The sequence below is a fragment of the Abrus precatorius genome, unplaced genomic scaffold, assembly GCF_003935025.1.
Source record: "Abrus precatorius isolate BTA unplaced genomic scaffold, Abrus_2018 Scaffold6, whole genome shotgun sequence".
Taxonomy (NCBI): domain Eukaryota; kingdom Viridiplantae; phylum Streptophyta; class Magnoliopsida; order Fabales; family Fabaceae; genus Abrus; species Abrus precatorius.
In genome coordinates, this window is record NW_020874406.1 from 17706792 (window position 1) to 17721015 (window position 14224).

Genomic DNA, 14224 nt, shown 5'->3' on the forward strand with positions numbered 1-14224 from the left:
AATATGGTAGATAAATTTATTATTAAAATTTTTTTATATACGGAGAGACTTGAATTCAAAACCTTAGCCTATCAACCTCCGTTACGATTCCCTTCTGGTCGTGATTCAATTAAGAGAAGTGAATACAAGCACGGCGGTGCGATGTGTTTTTTAAGTTGATAAGTGTAAATGAAAAGGCAAGGCTTTTCGCTTTCCCGGGGTTGGTCCTACAGTGCTTTTGATCGGTCCTTCCGACAGAATAACTTGAATGAGAAATCAGCCAAATGTACATTTTTACTATCATAAAATATTAATTATTATTTGAAGATTTATTTAATCAATAAGAAATATTAAATAAACTATAAATTTAATCATATCTATACATATTTTTTTTTTCTCATTTGTACATAATTAACATATTAAAGCATAATATTTTTAATTAAAATAATAGCAATAATGTCTTTTCAATAAGAAAAAATGGTTTAAATATTTTTTTTCTAAAAGAAACAATATCAATACTGTAATCTATTTGTTTTTGTCGTCAATAAAATTTACAAATTTTAGATAATTAATTTCAAGATCATTTTTGATATTTATGTAGATCTAAACTATATTTTAGGATAAAGCCTTCTAAATTAATTTTATTAATTTATTATAAACTTATATAAAATTTCTCTTTAAAATAATTTTTATCTAAACTTTATAAAAATAAATTTATAATCAGATAAATGGGTCTTTCTTTAAACAATATTTAATTAATATTATTTATCAAATAAAATTTTAATCCTAAAAGCAAACATTGTATCTATGTCAACGATGGAAATCCCTAGCTAGGTAACTTTCATTGGTATTGCGTTCATTTTTTCCCTCTTTATCTATTGAGATTATTGTAAGAATAAAACGTATACTTTCACATATGCTGTCTTTCTTGTACTGGTAAGAGCGTCCACACTTAAATATCTGCAAAGGTCTACACGAAAAGCGTGTATATATAAACCCCCGTCACATACCCCTCAGCTTAGCAACAACACTTGGAGTTGCGCGATCCTTTCAAATCCCAACCATAGCACCCTACGTGCACATTCATTCATTCTTCCCTAATAAAAAGAATCCACCTATATCTTTTTACACACATCAAGCAAAAAATAAACAAAAACTCAGACAGGGATTGGTTTCGAAAATCTGAAAACCATGTCGAACCTCGAACTTGAACCCTTCCACATGGCCATCTTAGCCATCATCCCTCTAATACTTCTCATGGATTTAGCATCTCGTATTCGTAGAAGACCACCATATCCACCAGGCCCGAAAGGGTTACCCATAATCGGGAACATGCTAATGATGGACCAGTTAACCCATCGAGGTCTCGCTAACCTTGCAAAACAATACGGTGGCGTATTCCACCTTCGCATGGGGTTCCTACATATGGTCGCAATCTCAGACCCAGACGCGGCTCGTCAAGTTCTCCAAGCCCAAGACAACATCTTCTCTAACCGACCAGCCACCATAGCCATTAGCTACCTCACTTACGACCGTGCTGACATGGCTTTCGCTCACTATGGCCCTTTTTGGCGCCAGATGCGAAAACTCTGCGTCATGAAGCTCTTCAGCCGCAAGCGTGCTGAGTCATGGCAATCTGTGAGAGACGAAGTCGACGCCGCCGTACGCACCGTCGCGGCCAACACCGGGAAGGGCCTGAACATCGGGGAACTAGTGTTTAACCTCACGAAGAACATAATCTATCGTGCGGCTTTTGGGTCGAGCTCGCAAGAAGGACAAGACGAGTTCATTGGGATATTGCAAGAGTTTTCCAAGTTGTTTGGAGCTTTTAACATCGCTGACTTTATACCTTACCTTGGGTGCGTTGACCCCCAAGGGTTGAACGCTAGGCTCGCTAAGGCGCGTCGTGCACTGGATAGTTTCATAGACAAAATCATCGATGAACATGTGGAGAAGAGGGGTGGTGAGGGTTATGAAGAAAGGGACATGGTGGATGAGTTGTTGGCTTTCTACAGCGAAGAGGCTACGTTGAATAATGAATCCGATGATCTGCAGAATTCCATCAAACTTACTAAGGATAATATCAAAGCTATCATTATGGTATGGGTTCATTTTCAAATATATTATATCTTATCAACCACCTTAAATTGATTTGTGAAACGTTTAGGCATATATTTGACTACTTGATCATGAGCACCGCTTCTGTCGCAAACCACCGAAGCACACAAATACAACACCCGTTAAATATTTCAATGATTATATAGGTGTCCACTATAAAAAAATAATTATACATAAACTCGGCTAAGTCTATAGATGAATACAGAAGTTAAATGATTTTCTTTGGAAACATTAAGATGTAGATATTTTTTTCATAAATGTTTATTGAAAAGTTTATTTAGTATGTATTACATGAAATACTTATTATATATATATATATATATATATATATATATGTCAGCCGTGTTATATCTTTTTCCGTAAAGTTTTAATTTGTCAAAACTTGATGTAAATTTCTAAGTTTGAACTTTTCTATTTAAGAATTTTTTAATTATATAAGCACATTCCACTGAAAATTCAGATATTTTAAAAACACTTACGTGATTAATTTTCTTTACTTATTAAACTGAGTTGAATTATTTTAAAAACATAAATTATTTAAATAATTACCATTAAAAAAATGTCCCTAAACCAATTATGATAACTTATGCTGATAAAAAAGTATTTAATTAAACGAAAATTTATCATAGATATTATTCTTATTGGCTAACTGAAGAGGAACAGATGAAGTAGATAAGTTTGAGAATATAAGATTTGGAAACATAAGCCAGCAAACATGCAGTGACCATCCCAATTAGTTCTTAGTGGGTTTGGGTAGGTGCCATTTCTCCGTCCATGTTTCTTAATTTGAATAAGTAGATTTTTGTTGCGAAAGATAAGTGCAAAAGGAATTGATATTGGTGACGATGACGTACGTTAATTGATACAGGACGTGATGTTTGGAGGGACGGAAACGGTGGCGTCAGCGATCGAGTGGGCCATGGCAGAACTTATGAGAAGCCCAGAAGATCAAAAGAGGGTCCAACAAGAGTTAGCAGAAGTAGTCGGCCTCGACCGTCGGGTCGAAGAGTCCGATTTCGAGAAACTCACTTACCTCAAATGTGCCCTCAAAGAGACGCTACGCCTCCACCCACCCATCCCACTCCTCCTCCACGAGACGGCGGAGGATGCGACGGTCTCCGGTTACTTCGTCCCGAAGAAGGCGCGCGTGATGATCAACGCGTGGGCCATTGGGAGGGACAAGAATAGCTGGGAGGAACCCGAAACCTTCAAGCCGTCCCGGTTCCTCAAACCGGGTGTGCCCGACTTCAAGGGGAGCAACTTTGAGTTCATTCCATTCGGGTCGGGTCGTAGGTCCTGCCCCGGGATGCAGCTTGGTCTTTACGCGCTTGAGTTGGCGGTGGCTCACCTCCTTCATTGCTTCACGTGGGAGTTACCCGATGGGATGAAACCCAGTGAGATGGACATGGGTGACGTGTTCGGACTCACCGCTCCAATGGCGACCCGACTCGTTGCCGTGCCAACCAAGCGCGTGGTGTGCCCTCTCTATTAGAAAACAAAAAATAAAATAAAATTACAATTGAATCCTTTTTCTTTTTCTTTTTGTATTTTCTTTTTATCCCCCAATTATACATAAACATAAATAATATAAGGAAAAAGTAAAGCATGCAATAAAAATGTGGGAGTATTTAGTTCTCTCTGCTTGAAAAAAAATCTTGATGTGAGCTTTTTAGTGCCCAAACAGTTATGTCAGTTGATGTATATTTTTTTCCCTTTTTGCGCACTTCCGTTTTGGTTCTCATATATAGTGAAATAAAAGTGAATCGACAATTAGAGTAGAGTGACTATGATGGCATTACAAATATTGTGGCAAATTAAGTTATTTTTGACTTCAAGGATGGTGAATGAAAGTGTTGTATATGGGGAATTTATTATTGTCATGAGGATTTGACATCAAATCACGTATTTATTTTGTCGTGGTAGTATTGTTTTCTAAGTAAGCGGATTCTAGAGGGAAAGAAGTGCAAATGAAGTTGGTGGTGACTTTGGTGTGTGAAATGAAAATCTAGCTATAAAAGGGGAAGCTAAAGAATACACAACGTTGTCATCGTGGGGTTGAATAGTCCTAATATTATATGATGATGTTTCAATGGTTTTGTTTCCCTGATTGAGTTTGAAAATGGCAATGCGGTGATTTTGGCACCCGTGCCTAAGGAAGTAAGAATGCTTACTAATCAATGCTGCTCCTAATGAAAAGGACCTTTCTACATGCATGTTTTGATGAATTTTTTTTCTTTTTTTTTGGGTATAAGAACAAATCTAGGGCGAAAAATGTTAAATTGTAAGCTTAAGGGTGGCTATGTGAGTCCACTTTTATGAGCATGATATGGACAAGTTTTTCGAACTTATCTTCAAATTATGTATTTAGATATACCGTGTTATCCGGAAGGGAAAAGTGGCGTGACTTGTTGTGTATACGAAAATACATAATATATATATATTACATGTGAATTGATTAAAGATGATGTAACGTGGAAAAGTATTTCAAAGCATACATTTAATAGCATCTAAGAGAAACAAAATGAAGAACGGAGGCTGGGGTGGAGTGTTCAGGTGAGAGTTGAAGGGAACCTGAGGCCTTTCTTTGTTTTGTATTAATCAAATTCAATATCAAAATGTAAACAGTAAAAGAGACCTTCCATTCGTGTCTCCTTCGCTGGGCCCTTCTTTTGTATTCATAAAAGCTAGTCAATTGAGGAGATCCACCGGGGTTGCAAAGCTTTACGACGTTCAACTACTTTGTCTACTTTGCAATGCCAACACTGACTATGCTTGTATTTAAGGTCAGTTTGTTTGACTATTTTGCGTTTTGCGTTTGAAAGAAGAAATTTTAGCATTCCTTTTGCTCAATGCTTGTTGGTCAGCGCGAACCCTCGTTGTTTTCAGACATTAAGTAGATCTCAATGAGTTCAATCAACATGCAATCATTTGTTAATATGTGTCTTGTTAAGGTGTAAAGTTGTTGACAAATGTTAGGAAACTCGTTAAAGAATTTAAAATAAAATATATTTTTTGTTTATAAAATCATTTAGCATATATTTAATTTGTGGTGGGGGTGGCATTGACGCTTATTTTATTCACCTTCCCAAGTTAATAGAAATGCCAATCTCTTACATTGTCCCTTGTCTTAACTCTTGCACCCCCTTTATGAAATTGCTTTAGCTTGAAATTTAATGATTTAGAAATGTGATAGTTATTTTCTCTTACATTCATTTTTTATTCTTTATTCTTTCTTTCTATCTCTCTCTCTCTTTTCTTTTTTTTATCACAACATCCATTACATCTCTTACTTTGTCCTTCTCTCTCTTCTATTTTTCCTATCTTCTCTTCTCACTGCTCACCCCAGATAGAAAGATTGTTACTACAATATATAGAAGGGACGAGTTAAAGGAGAAATGAAAAAGTGTTAAAATCACGAATGAAGCAATAAATATATTTGTCCATAAATAACTATATCTCATTAATAATGCACGAGTAAGCACATAACTGGGCCGCAATCATGTAATTGCAAATATCTTAATTATAACATGGACAAATTAAATTACAAAGGTTTAATCAGTAAAAGTCTGCACAGGTTAATCTAAACATTGATTAAGTAGCTTAAGTCATAGAACCTGATACATGTCTATGTTATATATTTCTAGTTTTATTTATAAAAAAAGGTGTTGATAAAAATTTAATAAAAATAGTTATATATATATTTATACTATATTTTAAAAGTATGCATACATGATTAAATTGGTGAATTATGTATTAAATAATAAATATATATCTATCGACGGAAATTGGTCTGAGTGACAAACGATTTAATATTCTTTAAATCTTACGTTTGAATCTTTGTGTATGAAAAAAATATTTAGTGGTAGAATCATTTATAACATCTAATTTTGTGACTCGGATCGAATCTGAATTAAATCGGATGAGAAAAAAATTATTTTTAATAAATAAAATTGAAAAATTACTTATTTTCACAATAGAAAAGTAATATTTTACACAACATAATTTGACATAAAATGAAAAATAAAATTACAATTAAATTATTGTGAATTTTTTTTTTCATTTTTTTTCTAACCTCAGTAGAGTTAAGGGAAGAAATATAAGAAAAACAATGGAAAAAAAATTAATTCTATTAGTTGAGTTGTGAAATGTTATGTGATATTATTATATACATTTATTTTTATCTTTCATTTATTGATTTTTCTTATATCCACGTCCTAGAAATACCAAAAATAAAATAAGTGCCTCCATGTATAAATTGCATAAAGAAGATTTGATCACCATGGTAACCAAAAAGAAATTTGATAACCATTAACTCAAAACGAGACAATAATGTCATCTCAAAGAGGACAACCCTAGTTTTTAATTTACTAGCTAGACAGACACATAGAAGACCAGCTCGTGGTCCCAAAACAAGGTCGTTTATGGATGGACACTTATAATGTCGTCCACCATCTCAAAAACGATGTTTATTGCAATGCATCACACAGACTGAAGGTAATCTGCATGTCCCGGGCATTAAGCTCACTGTATGCTTATTGCTTATGTTGAAGGGTCATATATGTGGCTGAGAAGAAGGAAATATATAAGAAGCTTAAATATATTTTTAATCATTGATAAAAAAATTTATTTTAGTCTTATTTTTTATAATTTTACTTTAAAAAAATTAAAACTAAAAATTCATTAAAATGTGGGCATAAAAAACATATTTAAGTCAATATATATCAATGAGAGATCATTAATATAATTGAGGCGAGTGGGTATTCTTGTTCAGTTGAAGAGCTGTGGGAAAAATCCAAATCATACTCACAAAGCTTTTATCAGAATGACAATGGCATCCATTGAAATAATTTTAAAAAGGGTTTTCTTAACCCAGTATATAAAAATCAAATTTAAGTATTTACAAATAAAAATTTTTTATAAAAAAATACGCAGTTATTATATTAAAATTATAAAAATATAATAAATATTTTTTAATAAAAATTTATTATTATTAATTATTTATTCTTAATTTTAAAAGATTAAAACTGAAGTTAACGAGACTCTTTTAAAAATATATATAATCCAGTGTGCTTCCGTGCTCTCGTTAGATGTGCACCTACAATTTCTAAGAAGATTCCTAATTCTGAGTTTTTGGGATTCGTTTTTGTTCAATATCCCCTGTAATCATTTTTCTTTTCTATCACATCATCATTGCATTTTTTTTTCTTTTTATCTTTTCTTTCTCACACCTATCTCACTTGCTATGATGAGGAATGAGACAATCCATTTCTACCATAACATACCTTTTAATTATCATTTTTGAATAACAACTTTTCAAAAAAGTTATTCTTATTCTCATTAAGTTCATGACTTCTCTTGAGTATCTAATTTTATTTATAATTTTTATAATATTTTTTAAAATTTAATTTCAATTTTACAAAATATTATTTTATATATTGCCATATAAATTAAATTTGCTGACATTTGTAACAATTTCTTTACAAGTCATTTAAAATAATTTTAATTAATTGACAGTATATATATATATTTTATATTGATAGTGTATTAAAATTAAATTCATTTAATATATCATCAACTTACAAATTTTTGACAACTTCAACAATAACTATTGTACTGTTATTTAATAAGGACAACAAAAATGTAGATAACTGACTTCAGCAAAACAGTACAATTACTAACAACGTTTTTTTTTTTCTCATTATTGTCTTACAAATTTTGGTTTTAATGATAGATGTTTGCTCCCTGGTTAGCAGGCTATATAGTAGTCCATATCAAGGGAAGACGTGAATTCAATCCAAGCATTTTGATGAGAATAGCATATAGTAGTTTACATTTCTTTGGAAAGTTGAGGAGAATACTATCAGCTTCGCATGGGCACCGGGAAATTGTTCACATATTTACCAAAGAATAATTAGGAGGCATCACCTTTGCAAAGAATGCTGTTATAAACAGGATAATACGTATCTAATTCAAGTTGATCTAAGACATGTTGGGTAGCCCACAGATACGAAGAATGGCCTTCAATGTGATCTGTTACGTCAACCTGCAAATCCAAGGAACCATTTTAAGTAAAACATCGGAATCCAATGAATGACAAATGCTACCACTAGTTTACAAGTTAAAATAGCAACTTGCATTTGTACCCAAAATGAAAAAATAGTCATGAGCAGCCAAGAGGACAGAGAAAAAAAAAAACTAACATTTTGGATCCCTGGAATATCGACTGGTTGGATTCCGGCTAACCCTTGAGAAAGTAGACTGCACAATATTAATAGATTAATTTCTACTTTCTGTCTCATAAAAATTACGATTAATTTTTTTTTTTTGTGTGTGTGTGTAAAATTAAAAAATCTCTATTAAACTTCCTAAGCATGCTCTTAATCAGTAAAAACAACTACCACCTGTTTCTCTCTCCCAATGGAATATATAATCAGTCTCTCACGAAAATCGAATGGTGCAAAAATTGACCACAATCACGAGAAGTTTATGGGTCCAGATCAATAGATGAGACAAGTAAATAAAAATATGGAATGTAGTAGTCTGCTATTGCAGGATCAAATGCCATAACTTAATACTTCATGTACAAAACTACATATAAAACATATTTAGTCCATAGATTTATGTGGTGAGAATCCTCAAAACAAACTCCATGCCCTTCTTTCATTTTTCATTTTACCTGGCGCGGAAAGCAACTCCAAGCATCCAGTCATTCCTTGAATAAGCATTTATAAATCTTCCTGCTACCATCTACAGAATACCAGGATCTCATAAAAATTAATAAAAACTATTTTCCATCATACATGTGAGATCAAGTAGGTACAGCTAAGAGAAAAATTAAATCCCCTTCCACCTTTCTAGCAGCTTCCCAATTCTCACCCTTGATTGCAATGGGTGCTCCAAGAAGGACAACTCTTTCTACCAGTTCAGCTGCCAATGAACAGAAGAAGCACCTCAAAATCAATGAGAAACAAACATCTTATTTTACAGTTAAACATGAGTCCCAACAGTACGAAATCATATGTACTTGTAACCAGAGTTGAAAAGTTTAAAATAGGAAAAAGCTTATCCTAGATATAGTCTATAAGATCAAAAGATCCCCAAGGAGAGAAAGATAACCTATCGCATGACAAAAAAAAGTGGAAATACATACAGCTGTTTTCTGTTTCAGCCAAAAACTCCAGACACTTGAAAATAACTCTTGCCCCAAGTGAGTAACCAACAAGTGTCACAGGCCTGAAACGCATAGGTTAAATATTGCAGATTCCACAACTTATAGGAGCTATAAATACTTAGAAGAAACTTCAGAATAAGCAAACACCTATTTCCCTGCAATCCAACTAATAATACTTCAGCAAGCAACTTTCCTGCCTTGTCTGACCTGAAAAGTGAAATTACCTTAGATAAGCAGGATTAATTGTAAACTAAGAATGAAAACTAACAATTTTTTCATTGAGACGATCATTATTGAAAACATCACTCCTTAAAAAAAAGAGAAACAAAAACAGATGACATCCTTAGCATGCCAAAGCACCTCAACATCCCAGAGCATACCCACTACATGAAGGTATTTAACAAACACAAAAGCAAATGCAAGATTTCATTTCCACATGGAAGATGATGAAGCCTTAAAACCTGTAGGCTAGGAATAGCACAAATGATATGTGCTAGGCATGTTCCTCACAAAATGAAATTAATTCAAATAAGCCTCGTGCTGTTGCCAACTTCCATGACAGTTTTTCAAGTTTATGAAACACTATTAATGTCTGTTAACAATCAATTGCATCGCTATGTACTATCCAACAAAAACAAGTGAAACCCTTGAATTGCCTGTGTGCTGTTGAGTAACAAAAACAAACGTAAACCTGTCGATAGCAATTGTCCATGTGCTGTCTATGAAATCAGTTGCTGCAAGTAATGCAGCTGGCCAAGCCAAAGCAGTTAAAAGTGCACTCAACACAGTCATCATTGCCCCTTGCTTCATCAGCTCCGTTGCAATTCCTATAAAACCACAGAATATTGACATCGTATACGTCTCTACTTAAATATACTATACAAAAATACTAGCAGCCTGAAACCCAAACTAATTACTTGAAGTAAGCCAATCCTGAATTGCAGTGCTCAGGGAAATTAGATTCTTGGACTCCCACTTCAGCGCATACCTAACTTTTGGCAAGGCCATATAAAATTTCATTTGTGTAGCAAGACCATAATTAAACATTGCAATTTCTTAAATGAAGAGAAACTGAAGGAAATTAGGTGATTATAATTTTATATGTAATTTTGCATTAACATGTTGTCCTTGGCTAATGAAAATCATATTCAATAATAATATTCACAATTGTAAAAACTATTTTTTCCTATAACCAAATGCAAGTAATTTAGGAGAAAGAAAATGTCAAATATATGTACCTCTCCAAGTTGTCATTCTGTCCTTCCCAGGGCATTATAAAGTCATCCTCATCAAAGACAAATCCAGAGACCACGATCTCAACCCCAAGCCTCTACAAGCAAAATCCAAATAAGAATCTAATTTGAAATGCTAAACAAAGCACAATATTAGTGTTAGATAATATGAGAAAGGTTACACAAAGTTCACACATGTGCATGCTCCCCTGACACACAGATCACAACTCAAGAAAGAAATAGTCACCAGAAAGTTTAAATATGAAATCAATAAAAACTTACTCCTTGGTTATGGTTTTCTCCTATAGCTTTGAATTCAAACTCATCAACGTCCCCAACTCTCCTAGCCATTTTGCTTCCAGTCAGTCCAGCTCCAGCAGCTTGTAAAATAAGGTGAAATAATTTTCATCATCTTAAAAAGGAGCATCACCAACAGTAACAGAGACAGGAAATAACTGAAAAAGGAGAGTCAACTAACCTATAGATCATAAATGAGTCCCAATAACAGATAAAAACTAGCTTGAACTACAAAGGAATATTATAAATTGAAGGCTAAGCCTAAATGTACTCTCTCAGGATAAGAATAGGATATAGCCAACATTGACGGGCCTGTTAACTACTTCAGACTATTCAAAAATTAAAGATAAATTCCCGTATAACCTTTATAAATCCTTCAGGAGGCAATACAAAGAGTTCCCTTTGCAACTTGACTGACAGTTATCTAACTTATTTCATCCAAGCAAACAACCAAGCCTTTTTCTACTGGGTGTTTTGGTTACATGGATTCAACAAAGCTATAAAGCAATCACTGTAAGCATGCTAATTGATAAACTGCAGCATAAAAAAATATAAGTTGAGCAGTAATGTAGCATAAAAACCACCTCATTGAGGACCAATCCAAAACCCTAAAACCTCTAAGACACGTAAGCATAGGAATAATGACTTGGTGATCCTGATAGTATTCTTAAACCATACTGGTAATTCACAAAAGACTGGTTAATTTCTATGTAAATTGAAGACATAATGGTATATCATGAGAAGACTCTTGTAAAATATTAAAATCCAATCACATATAGGGAAATATATACCTCCAAATGATGCAGCAACAGCAACAGAACCAGCGACAGTTCCAGCAGCACTAGCAGCTGCGGCAAATCCACCTGCTCCAATTATGGGGATCAGAGTGCCCAAAGTTGGAGCCAAAGCACCAAGTCCTGCAGCAATTGCAGGGGCAGCTAATCCTGTTTAATTTGTAAAAACATTAACAGTCAAATCCACAAGGAAATTAACTCAATTTGAAATTATAATTCCAGAACACAGAAAACATGTTAAGGTATTCATACCACCAGTAACAGCCATCAAAGTTCCCCCAGTTAAGGCTGCAGCCCCAATGATACCACCCCGCTTCCATTTAGCCCACTTGCTTTCTTTTGCTTGAGTTTCTTCATTATTTAACTCTTGCTCTTTAATGAAAGCCATTGCAGAACTAGCAACTATCGTCTCGATGGCCTCCTGTAAAATAGATTCATCTCCATCACTAGATGATATGAAACCAATAAAAGGGACTCTTATTTTTAATAAAGAACGCAAAGCCTATTATCACATACCCATGTAAAATTAGGCTGAATAAAACTCAAAAATTGCAGGGGAATGTAAAGTTGTATACACAATGTTCACCAGAGTAAGGATTAGTTCTTGACATGTCTTTTTGAACACAGTATAAACAGTAAAAAACTATTACACTCATATCTCACAATCACCTCAATTTGTAAAAGGTTGTTTCCCAATCACGTTAGTTACCAATTAAATCATTCATTTTACCAACCATTTTAGCCCATTTGATATCAAGCCAAGTTGTCAGCAGCCGTAGTGCGACACGATGTCGAGCATCATAGCCCTTTCTCCTCCGTCTAGATTTCTTGTTATTTTCACCTAAATCTGACAGACAAGCAGAGAGAAGTTCATAGAGCACTGTCACTTTCCTTGGATAGCTGAGCTTCATTACCTCTTCAATTGGACTCTCAACAATATTACTATCAATAGATCCCTGATGTGCATCTTGACAGTCAAGGAAAGGAGAATCTGGCTCCTCCTGAGTTTCTAAATGCATATCAACCTTCTCAGAATTTTGTTGAACGTCAGCAGTTGCAAACTTTTGACGACATTGATGCTCATATTGGCGTAACTTCTCTCTTTTAGACCTGGAAGACTCTGAATTCTTTTCCAGGCTAAGCACCATAGCATCAACAGCTTCTGACAAAGCAAGTTCTTGATCTAGCCTTTGGGAACACTCATCACCAAATTCTTCTGATAATAGTCTCAAGAACTGTGACATTCACATATATTCTACTTAAGTGATGTATTTGAAAAAAAAAAAAGCATATCACATAAAAAGATAAATGAGTAACAACCCATGTCATGCATTTAGAATCCAGAGTTAGGCATGCATGACATGGCACATGCCATAAAGTACACATGCATAAACAAAGAAAAACCATTGACCAAATGAATAAACGATGTAGGGAAGAAAAGGAAAACTCAACATTGAGCAAGGTAATGCATGCTCGGAATATAGATGCAACAAAACATGAGAAAGTACATGAACATGTAACGTACTGGCCCCACGTGTCGCGTAGCTGAAGAAGAGCCAGCAGTTTCCTCAATCCCAGACCATGCGGCAGAATCAATATCTAAGTACCTGCTCAGAGACACACAATAAGCATAACACTGAAATCACTCAAATAAACTGGTATATTATTATTAGTAATATCAAAGAAGCACTTGTAGTTTTAAAATTAAGAATTATCTTGCTTATGAGTATGATGATGATGGTTTTGTAGTTGAAAAGCAATAAGACATACTTGAAAACGGGGTGGAGCAAACCGGAATGTTGATGGACCCAAAGGGTGGAATCTTCGGAAACTGCAAGAGTGCCGGAACTACTTTCAGAAGGGAAGTCATCCCTTGACAGGCCCAGAGGGTGGGTCTGGTGAAGTTGGGCCTGATGCACTGCCAGTCCAAACAACGCCCCGGCTGCGTACCGCTGTGTCTCCGTCAGATGCGACGTCTCCGCCATCACTCTCACCCTCAAACCCACGCGAATGTTCTCTGATCACTGAATTCTCTAGATCACTTCTTAAAGGATGTTTTTCTGTTTTGTTTTCTGACGCGGTTGGCTTTGAATTTTCTGCGTTTTCTTCACAAATGTGTTGAGCAATTTAGTGCATTCATTTTTCCTCTTATTTTATTTTGGGTCTTGGATTATTTTTTTAACGCGTGTTTATGCCACACCGGTGGTGACTGTTCTTGAACTCTCGGATCTTTTTCTCCTCCTTTTTATCTATCTCTATCCATTTATTGCAAGAAAAATAATTATATGTATCATACCTGTGATTTAGAAAGGATTTCTTGAAAGATCATATTCAATTTATGAAACTTTTTTCTTCTATTGTCTCTTCGATTATCAACACTCACGTTATTGATTGCGTTATTATTCATTTGACACTCTCGACTAAAGAGACTTAAAGAATGAAGCAATCAAGAATATTTGTATCTGACAATACACGAAATAGTAAAAAAAGTAATCTAAAGCTATATTTAAATTTGTATGATACAATAAATAGAGAGAAATAGTATTGAATGATATCTTATTTTATTGTTTTCATTGAATTAAATACAATAGAAGTTAATAAAACTTATTTTATTATTTATGCTAACTTTTTTT

General features: G+C 34.3%; 2 protein-coding genes across 2 annotated transcripts; one reads left to right on the forward strand and one right to left on the reverse strand.

Moving 5' to 3' along the window:
* The first annotated feature begins 997 nt into the window (after positions 1 to 997).
* LOC113869092 (cytochrome P450 84A1) lies at positions 998 to 4307 on the forward strand. The gene is made up of 2 exons (XM_027505235.1): positions 998 to 2079; positions 2966 to 4307. Exons 1-2 carry the CDS (start codon positions 1171 to 1173, stop codon positions 3587 to 3589), a joined length of 1533 nt encoding a protein of 510 aa, XP_027361036.1. The 5' UTR covers positions 998 to 1170; the 3' UTR covers positions 3590 to 4307.
* A 3472-nt stretch (positions 4308 to 7779) lies between these two features.
* Positions 7780 to 13747, reverse strand: LOC113868655 (transmembrane and coiled-coil domain-containing protein 4-like). The gene is made up of 15 exons (XM_027504442.1): positions 13362 to 13747; positions 13117 to 13198; positions 12326 to 12826; positions 11844 to 12012; positions 11589 to 11741; positions 10783 to 10880; positions 10507 to 10598; positions 10186 to 10256; positions 9960 to 10095; positions 9416 to 9475; positions 9248 to 9330; positions 8948 to 9024; positions 8774 to 8844; positions 8298 to 8355; positions 7780 to 8140 (listed from the first exon to the last, which is right to left on the reverse strand). The coding sequence occupies exons 1-15, from the start codon at positions 13574 to 13576 to the stop codon at positions 8009 to 8011; spliced, it is 1998 nt and encodes a 665-aa protein (XP_027360243.1). The 5' UTR covers positions 13577 to 13747; the 3' UTR covers positions 7780 to 8008.
* Between the last annotated feature and the right edge of the window lie 477 nt (positions 13748 to 14224).

Bases quoted from the DNA above. Each gene is read 5' to 3' on its own strand.
- LOC113869092 (XM_027505235.1), top strand. From the start codon at position 1,171: ATGTCGAACCTCGAACTTGAACCCTTCCACATGGCCATCTTAGCCATC. The intron at 2,080-2,965 runs GTATGGGTTCAT...TAATTGATACAG, and splicing joins ATATCAAAGCTATCATTATG to GACGTGATGTTTGGAGGGAC.
- LOC113868655 (XM_027504442.1), bottom strand. From the start codon at position 13,576: ATGGCGGAGACGTCGCATCTGACGGAGACACAGCGGTACGCAGCCGGG. The intron at 13,199-13,361 runs GTATGTCTTATT...GTCTCTGAGCAG, and splicing joins TTGCTCCACCCCGTTTTCAA to GTACTTAGATATTGATTCTG. The intron at 8,356-8,773 runs GTAAAATGAAAA...AATATTGTGCAG, and splicing joins GGAGTTGCTTTCCGCGCCAG to TCTACTTTCTCAAGGGTTAG.